At 36.2% G+C, this 14885-nt stretch overlaps 1 protein-coding gene across 1 annotated transcript in view; it reads right to left on the bottom strand.

Moving 5' to 3' along the window:
* LOC134390134 (contactin-4) overlaps positions 1–14885 on the bottom strand; it is a 353707-nt gene that overhangs the window by 131791 nt on the left and 207031 nt on the right. The window contains exon 10 of the mRNA XM_063113414.1: positions 424–574. Within this exon, the coding sequence (XP_062969484.1) occupies positions 424–574 (151 nt within the window). The remainder of the gene's footprint in view (positions 1–423; positions 575–14885) is intronic.

The following is a 14885-nucleotide window of genomic DNA, read 5'->3' as shown; positions in this document are numbered from 1 at the left end:
TCAAGAAAGGAGAGACTAATAGGAGACAAAAAAACTGTTGTTAGAAATTTGAAGGGTTGTCACAGCAAAGAAGAATTGTACTTATTTGCGTAGGTCAAAGGAGGTAGGATGGAGAAAAGAGGGCTAATCTACATTGAAATGTTAGGTTAAAATTAATAATGATATTTCTAGCTGCTCATTTTCAGGCAGCTCCGGCAAGCTTCAATGGATATGTGATCTATCTCTGCAGGGAGGGCTTTGTAGAATCCCAAAACTGAGAGGGATTCTATCAATAATTAACCACTCCCTTCCAAACCTTCAGTTCTTTGATTAACATTTAGTCCGGGATTAGCAGATAGTAAATCCAGCCCTCTAGAACTATTAGTAACAGAACAACAAATTATTATAGGTTAACCAAATATTAAAAATATTTCAAGATAGTACCTTTCATTTTCTTTTAATACGTCCCTTCCTTTTTTCCAGGTGTAGAAAGGTTTTGGAGAAGCTTTTGGCTTACACTCAATGACAACTTCACCTCCCACTTTGACAAGAGTTACTCTTTTCAAGAGTGTTCTTGAAAAATCTGGACCTACAGCTAGAAGACAATATAGAAAACAAAATAAATTATTATGCAAGAAAAAACCCACAATAACTTAAGAATTATTTTAGTAATAAAATATTTAATTATTATGCAAGAATGACCCATTAGATTATTCTTTAGTCTTTTTCATTCTGTAACGTACTTATTGTTGCCTTAGTCATCAAAAGGAGGGAGCTAATTTTTTTCTAAAGTGAAGTGAGTAGCACTGTAAGTTTTGATGAATTTATTATAATTTGAGATATAATTTATGTATGGTACAATGCACCAGATGTACGTGTACAGCTTGATTTGGAATGCTCCACCATAAAAATCAAGATACAGAACATTCTCATTACTCTGCTGAGGGATTTTTTAAAAAAAAATTATTCCATGTTCAAGTGAACAAAATTTTAAAATTTCAGAGAAGCAAAAGGGAAAGAAACAAAACAAGAAACTCCCATATGGCATTTTTTTCTTTTTAAGAAAAAGCATCGTCTCTTTGATGTAGTCACCACCTCTGCTCTGTCCCATAGCACTCTGTACATACAGATTTCTTTTATGGAATGTGCTGAGATGTCTCTATTGTTACCCTCTGTGAGCTTTTCTTAAAAACAAAGACTTTGTTCAGGTTTTCACTACTGGCGCCTAATGCAATGCTTGGCACGTTTATGAGAAATTGTGACTTTCTCTTGCAGCATATTTAGAAAACTGTATTACATGCTCACTACTAGTGTTCTAAAAATTTCAGTCATGTTGACACCAGTAACATAGCTATATGAAAATAATATTAAAGAATTACTTCTTTCTTAAAACAAAAGATACACATCTGTGTCCTCAGGGAAGAAAAGTAAAAGATACCTTTATGAAAAAAATTCTATTTTCTTCTGAATTAAAGTATGAGAAGAGATTTTTGGAATGGATGGATTCATCTCTTGGAATCTTAATTTTGCCATTTTTAACACCTTGACTCACTGCAGTTTGACCTAATACAATTTAAGATTTCAGACTATGTTAAATGTAAAATTTAAACACAAACCACACATTATGTAAAGGAGGACTAGGAGTGAATGTATGTTATGTGGGTGGGGAATGGGATCAATTTCTTAAATGTACCCAAACCATTTCCCAGTGATTTTAAAAATAAAAATAAACTTCAGTGGAAGCAAGTTAAATCTTCATTAAGTGCTTTTGTTGTCGAAATGTTTTCAGTAATTGCTTAGAAACAAATAAAGATGGGAAGGTAATTTTTTAATATGGTGATGCAATGTACACCTGAGACTGGTATTACCATGTGAAGGTGAAATTAAATAAATGAATCCAGTAGGCAGTTGATATCTCAATCGGTGTACCTCAAATTCATGAGGGCAGTACATAATTCAGAGAGTAATTTTATAATGATACGTGCAATCAGTAAGTAGAGTGCAAATAACAGATGTTTCTGCTATAATGAAATAAAGGCATTCCTAGTATGGTCTGCAAAATCACATGGTAAAAATTATAGGGCTTATGAAAAAGATAGGGTCAGGACAGACCTACTCAATATTTATGTAACAAGAACACTAACAAAAACAATAACTGTCCTTGAAAAGATTAAGTAGGGGGCCGGCCCCGGCCCCGTGGCGCACTCGGGAGAGTGTAGCGCTTGGGAGCGCAGCGGCGCTCCCGGCGTGGGTTCGGATCCTATATAGGGATGGCCGGAGCGCTCACTGGCTGAGCGCGATGCGGGCGACACCAAGCCAAGGGTTGCGGTCCCCTTACCAGTCACAAAAAGACAAAAAAAAAAAAAAAGATTAAGTATGATCAAATATAGAGTATGATTAAAAAGACAAGAGTCATGTTAGAGAAATACTACATAAAATACAGTGTGTGTGTGTGTGTGTGTGTGTGAGAGAGAGGGAGAGAGAGAGAGAGAGAGAGAGGGAGAGAGAGAGAGAGAGAGAGAGAGAGAAGATAGCTTGATGGAAGGGAGAGTTGAGATTGCTAAGCTATGAAACAATTGCAAATAGCAGAAAGACTGAGGAGAACTATGCAATAAAAGCACTGCCACGTTAGAGTAAGTGGCCCAACTGTGTTGAGAGGAAGAATGTAGCGTGAATGGGAATCGTCGGCAGAAGTTTTTTCCCTTGGCTAGTTGTGTTGATCTGTGTCAGTGGACTTTGTGTTTAGTTGCTACTTAGTGAAACACATAAATAAATCCACCGTTTATGTTATACTGACATCAATCCCTCATTTACCAATCCCATGTAAGCTAATTTGTGCCACAGAAAAGTGTTTTGGCCAGACAGACTCATTCTCATCTTAGGTAAACACCCAAATTGTCACAAAAAATGTAAAAAGAAAAAAAAAATCAGGTCTTCTCGAAGTTTTTTTTTAAAAAATGGTATTTTGTGAAATAGAGTTACAAATCTGTCACATAAAAATCCCTTCTTAAAACTGTATTTTTCTATACACATATATTTTTATCACTTTAGTCAGACATTTTTCATCTGTTCAGGAAGAATTCTGCAGTTGCATTTGAAATGAGTTTACATAAATCAAACTGTGCACAGCACATGGGTGTATTTGTCAAAAAAACTATATATTGCTTTTACAAGATTTGGAATAGCGTACCAGCGCCACAAAGGGCAGAAAACACACCTCTCAGTTTCAAAGGCATTTGTAAGTACTAGTTATGTGCATATCACCTTTTCTATATCCTAGAGATAAGATTGAGTTTGAATATCTTTTAGTAATAAAAATGGAATTATAAATTCAAATCTTTTCTCTTTGTTTTCAACTGGTTTAATTTGCTTCTTGTGTTATTTAACCCTGAGAATCTATCAGCTTCCTCTGGCAAAACTGTCAGACCTTTATGGATTTTTGAATACTTGACCTCTTAATGGGTTTCAAAACAGTCTACCCTTTTATGACCATCTCTTGCACCTGAGACGCAGTTCAGATTGTAGGATGATGCTTTTTTTTCTATTTGTACCCCATATTTATTCTGATCTCCAAAAACTGGCCCAGGAGAGGCTTAAAGAAGAAGTGAAAGGGGTCTGTTTAACTTGACATTCACAGAATGAGATTTGAAAAGTTATTGGAAAGGTCCCTAATAGAGCATTATTAGAACATAACTTTTGCTAGAAAGTGCACATCTTTCTTTCTTTCCATCCTTCCTTCCTTCCTTTCCCAGTTATGAGTGAAGACATGTGGTATTTCTTTTATTTATTTATTTATTTATTTATTTATTTATTTATTTATTCATTTACTTATTTATTATTTTTAGCTCCCACTTATAAGTGAGGATGTGCAGTATTTCTCTTCCTGTGCCGAGCTTATTTCACTTAACATAATTTTCTCTAAGTTCATCCATGTTGCCACGAATGGCAGAATTTTGTTCTTTTTTTTTTTTATGGCAGAGTAGTATAGATACAACAATCACAATAATTCATTGAACTTTCAAAAGGAGAAAAGAGAACTGAGGTTACCAGAGGTTGGAAAGGGGTAGGGGAAGGGCAGTTTAGTGAGAAATTGGTAAAGAGCCACAAAAAAATGATTACATTGTGTAATGCTAAATATACCAATTATCCTGATTTGAGCATCACATATTGCACACAGGTATTGATATTCAACACAGTACTCCACAGATATGTGAAATCAATTATGTTTCAATAAAAAAGATTAGTGCACATGGAAGGTGCTTCAGTAGGTTCCTAATAATTCAGAAAAGACAAAAACAATTCTCAAATTACCCACTTAAGTCTGAGAATAGCTCAGATGCTGGGAGATCCTCATTTGCTAAATATAATATACTTAAAGGATAATATTTCTAGGTGAACTGCTAGAGGGCACCACTCCCTCAGTATTGGAACGAGTCATGCTACAGGACCTCTTCCATGTGGGAAATGCAACTTTTTATTACTTATCAATGATTTCTACTACATTTACTTTATATTTATGAGAAGCATCTGTCTGAGAGAAGCCCTCTATGCAATTCACAACTACTTGTTAATTAACAGTTAATTAACTGACTCTTGGTCACATGTAAGTGATATTTTAAGAGACCAATAGAACCCTTGAAAACAAAAGTTCTGTGCCTTAGAGTCATTTCTCGAGAGATAGGATGATAACTCCTTAACTGGATATGCCGTCCCATTTGGGAACTATATGGGCATGATGTTTTTCTACATTATTGAACAGGAAAGGATAATTATGTGTGCCTCTTCTATCATAGTTGGTCTGCAGAAGCATTATTGGGAACATTGCCAGCTGATGGAGACTATTAAGGATGGCTTTTTTCGAAGTTCAAAAGATCATATTATTTTAACTTTTATTATCTTTATTACCTTATCATTCCATAAAAATAAGTCTGGAGTGAATGCATTAATTCAAACATTTCCACCGATGTTTATAAGCTCCTATTCCTTTAGACAAGTTATTATAAAACAGAAAAAAGAATATTTATAGTCACGGGGCTGGCTGTTCTTAGGATTAAATGAAATAATACATGTACTGTACATAAAGTACTTAACACAATATTTGGCCCATAGTAACTACTTCATACCTCCCTTTCCCCACTGCAATTTCCACTCTGGTACTACCACCACCATTACCTGGGGACTTTTGTGCTGAGGAAGTTCTTAAAGTCAGAGAAATACATCTTTGTTTGAAAAAATAAAACTTTTTATTTTGAAATAATTATAGATTCACACAAAGTTTCAGAGACAACACAGAGGGGTCCTGTGCATCCTTCACTCAGTTTCCACCAATGGTTACACTGTATGTAAATATAGTACAATATCATAATAAGGAAATTGATAATTGGTATGATGTGTGAATATGTCACACTGTGTAATAGTTTTATGTCATTTAATCACATACAGAGACTCGAATAAGCACCACAGAAATCAAGATACAGAACTATTCTATTGCCACAAAAAGCTTTCCTTGCTGCCCTTAATAGTCACACCCAGCCCCCTTCTGCCTACCCTCCCTAATCCTTGAAACCACTAATCTCTTTTCCATCTCTATAGTTTTGTCACTTTGAGAATGTTATATATGTTATATAACATATATATATGTTCTAGTATAGTATATATGTTATGCACTCGTATATTGTATGGAATCATACAGTATGTAACTTTCTGGGATTTTTTTTTTCCTCACTCAGCATAATGCTCTTAAGATCCATACAAGCTGTTGTGTGTACCAATAGTTCCTTTTTATTGCTGAGTAGCATATTCTGGTATGGATAAGAAATATATCTTTACTGTTGGCATTTCAGGATCTGTGATAACTGACAAATACTCTTGAGCACAGGAGCCATTTCAAGATCTCTCAGCGCTTTCTCTGCCAATAAGTAGGATAAGGCATACAGCCTTTTTTCTTTTTATAAGACTTGAAAAGGAGAAAATTAATTATATAAACATGGGTGGGAACTCTTTTTCTTATTCCAAGAAGAAAATTTTAAAACCATTTTAGAATATCATTTCTCAAACAGTAATTAATATATTGCTTAAAAATCATTTTCATATTATGCTTTAAATAGGGATTCCACTGCTATACCCTTCTTAACTTCCTTTGAGCTATCCTATCTATAAAATGATAAGACAGTATGTATTTTTAAAAATCTGTAATCACATTGACCTTCTTATATCAATCCAACTTAGTGATATTTCATTGTATTTGGCACAGTGTCCTAAACTCTTATACCGTTCAAGTCCGTGGTTAGGCAAGTATTATGTATTATTGCAATGTAATATTTGATTATGAGTAACTTTCTTATGTGATAGAAATGTTTACTGAATGGACAGAAAAGAGTCACTAGACTATAATAGTGAAAATCCTAGAATTCCAGCAGTTAAGAAGTGGTAGCTCTTGTTATTATCTGTTGGACTATTAGTTCCTTGAAGGTGGGAACATGTACCATGGATCTATGGTCCATTGGACCTAGCACAGTGCTTGACACAAAGTAGATACTTAATCAATATTTGTTGAATTAATGTATGCTGTAGGGGAGAACTCAGGGATTTAGTTCAAGAAAGAAAATTCCCTTCTCTTTATGCTTAGCCTGGATGCCACATCCCTTTCTGCCTTCCTGGTAAGGTTGTAAATGGCTTCTTGAACTTCATAGCCTGTGGACAGAATAATCTATCCTCTCTGGAGTCTGGACCTCAGTCTAATGAAGCAGAATTACCCAATAAATACAGTTTGGGCTGTTTACACTCCTAAATCACCTGAACTGTTGTGATGGTAAAGGTTTAACAACGGACTCTCTAAACAAAACATAACAAAACTTCAAATAACCTAGTTTGCAGTGCTTGCCAATTTCTGTGGTGTAAATACTTCTACCATGGCTGATTGCAAGCTACCAGCATGAAGTCAGTGAGTGCTGAGTAGAGAAGAGATACATAGAATCAGCTCCTACCAGCATGAGCTAGCTCCAGCACAAAACTGCCTTTTGCCACTTTCCCCAAACACACACCTAGGGGAAGATAACAGGGCAGATGGGCCCTGGGAATTCCCCTTTCCCCAGATTTGGGCCTTACTCTGCACATGTGTCATGGTCCCTTCTTTCCTCCCCATGTACTCACCACAAGGGACCCAATGCTGAGAAGACAAGACCTTCAACTACCTTCTAATTCCTCTGATGGTTTCACTTTGTTCAAAGAATCCAAGGTTTGTGAGTCAAGGTATCACAGTAGTTTTACGGAGTTTAGTTATACATGCTCTGCCCTAGACATTCAGGCTCCCAAGAAACACTTTACAATGTAGATGCGCTATGTTTATGTAATGTAGCAGTGACTCATCTCTTGCTAATCATGCTCCTTCAGGAAGGCACCAGAAACAGTTCTGCAGGCAAAGAGAGCACATATTTTGCCTTTGTGCTGTGTTCATTTTCAACAACGTTCAACAGGCTTTATTAAAGGCAACGCTAAGTACAAACAAATTTCTTTAGGACACTACAAGAGCCACAGCCTGCTCATGTTGGAAAAAGAAAAAAGTTGGAATGTTGTTAGTGCAAATGCTCTATTTCCAGTCAAAACTGCCTCAAGTGACTAATAAGAGCTTTTATCAATAGGATCGTGTTGTACTCCTGGATAATGTAACGACAATAGAAACATGGCCTAACTGGACATAGGGTGTTTATACCAACAGAAGAGCCCTGTCCTACTTCCAATCTCTACTTGCTTTTATGAGTTAGAAGAGACATGGCTTAAGATCAGATAATGAGGGTATTAAGAAAGCAGATTCTAGATCTGTGGTATCTCAATTTAACTAAGAATCATCTGCAGGAGCTTGTTGTATACACTCCTGAACTTCAGCTACCAGGAGAGGGACCTGGGATTTTACAATTTAAAATTTGTTGCTCCTGCAAATGTGAGCCCTGGAGCAGAAGCATTGGCATCACCTCGGAGCTTGTTAGACATGCAGAATCTCAGGCCCCACTTCAGACCTGAAATCAGAATCCAAACTTAACAAGATCTCCAAGTAATTTATACATTTGTTAAAGTTTGAAAAGGAATGCTAAATTTTTTTTTTATTGTGGTAAAAAGCACATAACATAAAATTTACCATCTTAACCGTTTTTAAGTATACAGTACAGTAATGTTAACTATATGTACACTGTTGTGCAATAGATTTCTAGAACTTTTTCATTTTGCAAAACTGAAATTTTATATTCATTAAGCAACTTTCCATTTCCCCCTCCTCTTCCCTAGCCCCTGGTAACTATAATCTGCTTGCTGTCTCTATGAGTTTGACTACTTTAGATACCTCACATAAGTGGAATGATGCAATATTTGTCCTTTTGTGACTGATTTATTTCACTTAGCACAATGTCCTTAAGGTTCATCCATGTTGTAATGCATGAGAAGATTTCCTTCTCTTCAAGGCTGAATGATATTCCATTGTTATGTATATGTCACATTTTCTTAATCCATTCATCCATCCAAGGACATTTAGGTTGCTTCTACCTCTTGGCTAGTGTGAATAATGCTGTAATGAACATGGGTATGCAAATCCCTTCAGGATTTAAACTTTTCTAAATATATGCCATAAAGAAGGATTAAACTGTTTTAAACTTTTCTAAATATATGCCATAAAGAAGGATTGCTAGATTATATGGTAATTCTATTTTTACTTTTCTGAGTGACCTCTATACTGTTTTCCATAGTGTCTGTGACCACTTTGCGTTCCCAACAACAGCACACAAGGGTTTCTATTTCTTCAGTGTAGCACTCTCCCAACTGAGCTATTTCAGTGGATTGCAAGGCTCCAGTTTCTCCATACCCTTACCAACAGTTGTTATTTTCTGGTTTTTGTTTTTTTTTTATAGTGGCTATCCTATCAGGTGAGGTGATATCTCATTGTGGTTTTGATTTGTATTTTCCTATTGATTAGTGATGCTGAGCATCTTTTTCATATGCTTGTTGATTGTTTATTTTGCTCAGATAAAAGTTTGTTCAAGTCATTTGCCTGTTTTTTAATTGGTTTTTTTTTTATTGTTGTTGAGTTGTAGGGTTCTTCATATATTCTGTATATTAAGCCCTTATCAGATATATGTTTGGAAATATATTCTCCCATTCCATAGGATCCTTTTCACTCTGCTGATTCTTTTCTTACGTGCACAGAAGTTTTAAATTTGATGTAGTCCCATATGTCCATTTTTGCTTTTGTTTCCTGTGCTTTCGGCGTCATATCCAAGAAACTACTGCCAAACCCAATGTCCTGAAGCTATGTTTTTTTCTAGGAGTTTACAGTTTTAGGTCTCATGTTTAGGTATTTAATCCATTTTGCATCTATTTTTATATACAGCATAAGGTAAGGGCCCAACTTTATTCATTTGCATATGGATGTCCAGTTTCCTCAACACCATTTGTTGAACAGAGTAGACTGTCTTTTTGTCAGTGTGTAGTCTTGGCACTCTTGTCAAAGACCATTTAACCATATGCACAATGGTTTACTTCTGGGCTCTCTATTTTGTTCTATTGGTCTATAAATCTATCTTTAGGATAGTAGCACACTGACTTGATAACTGTTGCTTTACAGTATGTTTTCAAATCAGGAAATGTGAGGTCTCCAATAACTTTATTTTCTCCAGAATTATTTTGGCTACATGTGGGAGCCTTGAGATTCTATATGAATTTTAGGAATTTTTTTTCTGCAAAAAAAAAGTCATTGGGATTTTGATAGGGATTATATTAAATCTGAAGATTACTTTGGGTAGAGTGGACATTTTAACAATATTAAGTCTTCCAACTGACAAATGTGGGTTATCTTTCCATTTACTTGTATCTTCTTTGACTTCTTTTAGCAATGTTTTATACTTTTCAGTGCACAAGTCTTTGCCTCCTTGGTGAAGTTTATTTCTAAGTTTTATTCTTCTTGAAGCCATTGTACATGGAATTGTTTTCTTAATTTCAAGATTGGCTGTTAATGTATAGAAATGCTACTGATTGTTGAGTGCTCATTCTGTATCCTGCAACTTTGCTGAAATTGTTTATTAGTTTTAGTGTGTTTTTTTGTAGATCTTTCACAGTTTTCTACATAAAAGATCATATCATCTGCAAATAGAGATAATTTTACTTCTTCACTTTCCAATTTACATGCCTTTTCTTTCTTTTTCTTGTCTAATTGTTCTGTCTAGGATTTCCAGTGCTAGGTTAAATAGGAGTGGGGCATTTAATCTGTTAACATTTAAAGTAATTACCGACAGGGAAAGAGTTACAATTGCTATTTTGTCAATTGTTTTCTGTGTGTCTTGTAGCTTTTTGTCTCCTTTCCTCTCTTTCTGTCTTCTTTTGTGTTTACATGATTTTTTTAGTCACATTTTGATTTCCTTCTAATATCCCTTTGTGTATATATAGATGTCATCTTTGTTTACTGTTGCAATTTTATAGCACATTTTAAAGTTATAATAATCTATTTCAAACTGACAACAAATTAACTTCAATTGCATATAAAAACTATTCCTTTACATCCTGCCTACCTTCTTTGTGTTATTGATGACACAAATTACCTTTTTTATACAGTATATCTATTAATACAGATTTATAGTTACTTTTTATGCTTTTTTAAAAAATATTCTCTACCAGATTTAAAAGTGATTTTTGCACCTACATTAGGATTAAATGTTTGTCTGTATATTTACCTTTACCTGGGAGTTTTATATTTTCATATGGTTTTGTGTTATTTAGCAACAAGTATTCTTGTAAGGCAGGTCTAGTGGTGATGAACTCCTTAAGCTTTCATTTATTTGGGAAAGTCTTAATTTCTCCTTCAGTTTTGAATACAGTATTTCTGGTTGGTAGTTTTTACTTCCAGCCCTTTGAGGATATCATCCCTCCCCCTCCCAGCCTGCAGTTTCTGCTGAAAAATCTGCTGATAATCTTATAGGAGCACACTTGTACAGGAAGAGTCACTTTTCTCTTGCTGTTTTCAAGATTCTCTTTTTGTCTCTGACTTTTGATAGTTTGATAATCAAACTATTATAATGTGTCTCAGTGTAGAACTCTTTGGATTCATCCTAGCTGCAATTCTTTGAGTATTTTAAATTTGTGTGTCCATTTCTCTCTTCAGATTTGAGAAGTTTTCAGGCATTATTTCTTCACATAGGCTCTCTGCTTATCTCTTTCTTCTATATATTTCACCATATGTACGTTGTTCTGATTGATGGTGTCTCATAAGTCCCTTAGGCTTCCTTCACTTCCTTCCTTTCTTTCTTTTTCTTTTGTTTCTCCTCTGCCTCAATAACTTCTAATATTCTGTCTTCATGTTTTCTATTTCTTCTGTGTGGTCAATTCTGCTGTTGAACCCCTCTAGGGAATTTTCAATTCACTTATTATATTCTTCAGCTCCAGAATTTTCTTTGGTGCTTCTTCATCTTCTATCTTTGTTGATATTCCCATTTTGTTCATACATCTTTTTCCTGATTGTGTTTAGTTGTCTATCTGAGCTCTCTTTTAATTCGTTGAGTATTCTTATGATTGTTAATTTGAATTTTTTGTCTGGTAATTCATAATCTCCATTTCTTTACAGTTGATTTCTAGAGAAGTAATTTATTTAACTTAACATGTTTCCCTGTTTGTGTGTGCCTTGTTATCTTTCTGTTGGGACTCTGGCATTTGGATACCTCTCCCAGTTTTTGTGGTCTGGCTCCATACAGAGAGGACTTTCACCAATAAGCCCAGCTAGAGATTCTGGAGACCTCTCAAGCTTTATCTGGGGATGTGTCTCTGGGCTTCTGTGTGTTATCTCCTAATTGAAGAGGTTTGCCAATTTCTATTCAGGTGCGCCGCCTAGTGTCTTTATGAGGTACTGTGACCTCGCTAGTGCTATAGCAGGGCATGACACTGGAGCTCTGCCTAGTGTCTGTAAGGGGACACTATAGACTGATGCCAGACCAAGCCAAGTCAATAGCCTTTGTTCTCAGTTGTTCTCCCACCTGATGCCAGGTTCCTGTTAGTGCTTACATTCAGGCAAAACAGAAACCATTTCCTTGGCAACACCTCAAAAAGTCACAACATTGGATGTACCTCCACTCTTCTCTTTCCCTCCCCAGGGAGAAATCGAGAGTTGGGAGTTTTCTCCTGATGATGCCATGCTATGCTGAGGAGGAAGGGGCTCAAGTGAGTGAGTGCTGTATGGTTGGCTTCACACTGGAAGTCAATTGGTCTGTGTGTCATTGTTAAGTTGGTTGTATCTCCAATAGGTTAGGAGGGTATGAAGGTTCCTATTCCATTATCTTGTGGACATCACTCCCCACTACTGAATCTTCTTGAACATCAATGCTACTATTCCCTAGGTCAGGCTACCAGAATGTAACCAATATGTTGACAGAAGGTGGCGGAGAAAAAAAATAGTTACTTCATTTCATTTACTAATTTATTCACTAATTAAAAGAGACTTGAGATGGATAATGGTAAAATATATATGACTAATGTCAAACAGAGGAAGGGTAGCAGAAAACTATCTAACTAGAATTAGTACAATAGAGTTAAATTAGTCCTGGACTTCTGGAGCCAAAGCAGATGGAGCAACATGAAGAGCAGAGGGAAAAAAAAAAAAAAAACATATTTCTTATTGGCTGATAAGAGACTTTGCTCATTTGCCAGAAGACTCAAGCTTTTCTTCTTTTAAGAGAAAAATTCTATGTTTTAAGAGAAATTTATCGGAAATCTCTTTATGTGAAGGACTATGAACTTCAAGATGGAGAATGCCTTCGTAGCAGTTTTACAGAAGTCTCAGAGATTTTGGTTATAGGCAGAGTGTGGTATGAATACTCAGTGATGCCTTGGGCTGCATTCCTGACTGACATTTTAAACTCTAACTAACTGACAACATTTCTTTGGAGGAATTAATGTAAGGAATTGTTATTATCCCTTTCCTCAGTTAGCTTTAAGCCATCAAAGCCACACGATGCAACACCTTAGCTCAGTCCTCACCTGGTAGCCTGTAAAGTCACTCTGTGTGCCCATTCCTACTCACCGTGTTGGTGAAATGGGGTCTTCAGTCATGGTTTGAATCTCTGATGACCCATATTTTCCTTATACAGGAGGACTTCAGATTCAGAGTTCTGATCCAAATCAGAAGCTTCACTCTAGATTGTACTGAACTCTTAAAAACAAAACTCTCTGTGTAGGATAAATTTCCTATTTTAGAGTAGTCGTTCTCAAAGTGTGGTCCTATACCAGAAGTATCAGCTTATTAGAAATGCAAATTCTCAGGCCCAACTCCTGAACTGTTATATCAGAAATTCTGGGGATAGCGCTCAGTAATCTGTGTTTTAACACCTCCTCTTGGTGATTTTGGTGCATAGAAAAGTTTAGGAATCAATACTTTATAGAAAAACTCTATGGCCTTTTGATCTAATCAATTTGTGCACGAGTTCCCAAATTTTGCTATTCACTGGAGTCACATCTGGGGAGCTTTAAGGACTAATGCTGGGTCCCAGGCCCAGAGACTGAATTAGTTGATATAGAATATGGTATGACATCGGGATATTAAAAAGCTTCCCACATGATTGCAATCTGTAGCAAAATCTGAGAACCACAGAACTGGAATTTACTGATGTCTTTGTGGCTATCTACATTACAAGTTTTTGATATGGATACTAGTTAATGATAGCAAAAAAATTTTTATACTGCTACAAACACTTTTAGGTTTGCAAGAAGCTTTCACATGTAATCTCTTCGTTTTTACAGTAAGGTGAGTAATAGCATCCTCCTTCTACTGGTAAGCGTAGACTCAGTAACTTGCTAAAGGTACTCAAATTTGAATTTGAGATCCAAGTGCATAGCTTTCCTCTTCATGAAGATTTAAGTAGAACTCCTGCGTAAATGAGCACATTTGAGTAAGAAAGGCATTTGTCCTCTCATTAGATGCTGATCACACACAGCACATTTGATTATCTTGTAATCTGGCTCAACGAGGCAGTTGAGAAATCAGACTTAGATGCAGATGAGCACTTGTGAAAGTCCCTATGAAATAACTTTTAGTTTAGCCTTAATGGTTTTCTAATTTGGGAGCCAATCATCTGGATAAATGCCAAATTACCCAGATAATTACGTGAGACTGCACCTCACTTTAATTGGACCATCAGTTACTTGATGGTATTTGAGTGTCCTGCCAGGGTCATATGTCCTCCACCATGCAGGCTAGGAGAATCCCCATGATACTGAGTTATTAGACAGAATTTCCTCAGGGCAGAAGCTACTTCATTTCCACTATACAGTCCTGGAAAAGTCAGGTCAGATTTGAAAGACCACTGAGCAGACACCCACTTACTCTTGGAGATAACTCATCCCATTTCAAAACCAAAGATAATATAGCAAACAAGTTACACTATCTATCATGATCTAGGTAAATTTGACAAAGTAACTGAACATCTTGATTGGTACTATAACTTGTCCTCCAGCTGCCCCCTTCATAAATTGAGAAGTTTTGCTCTATCCTCCACACCAACCCCTACCACCTCTGCCCCCACCACTGAAGGGGCAGCCCAAGGACTGACTGATATGGAGATTTGAAAAAGGCAGTCTCCTTAACTCAGGGTGCATTGCATATTCTAGAAAACCCCCTTCTGAGATAGACCTAGGCTATACTTTGCTTCAGACCCTGTCCTTGCTCAGTTACCCTTCACCCCTATTCCCTACTTTGCTTTCTCTTACAGATTTTTCCCGGAGAACATTCCTTCAGTGAATTACAAGTACCTGAATCCTTGCCTCAGGCTTTGCCTTTGGGACCTTATATGTTTCCTATATTTACTCAATGATTATATACGTGTCTTAAGCATATTATGTGAAGCATCACAGAAAATTTCAAGTTTGACAATTCAATCAGCAGT

Source organism: Cynocephalus volans, chromosome 11, assembly GCF_027409185.1.
Source record: "Cynocephalus volans isolate mCynVol1 chromosome 11, mCynVol1.pri, whole genome shotgun sequence".
NCBI classification, from domain to species: Eukaryota; Metazoa; Chordata; class Mammalia; order Dermoptera; family Cynocephalidae; genus Cynocephalus; species Cynocephalus volans.
This window is presented reverse-complemented; position numbering and strand designations above follow the sequence as displayed.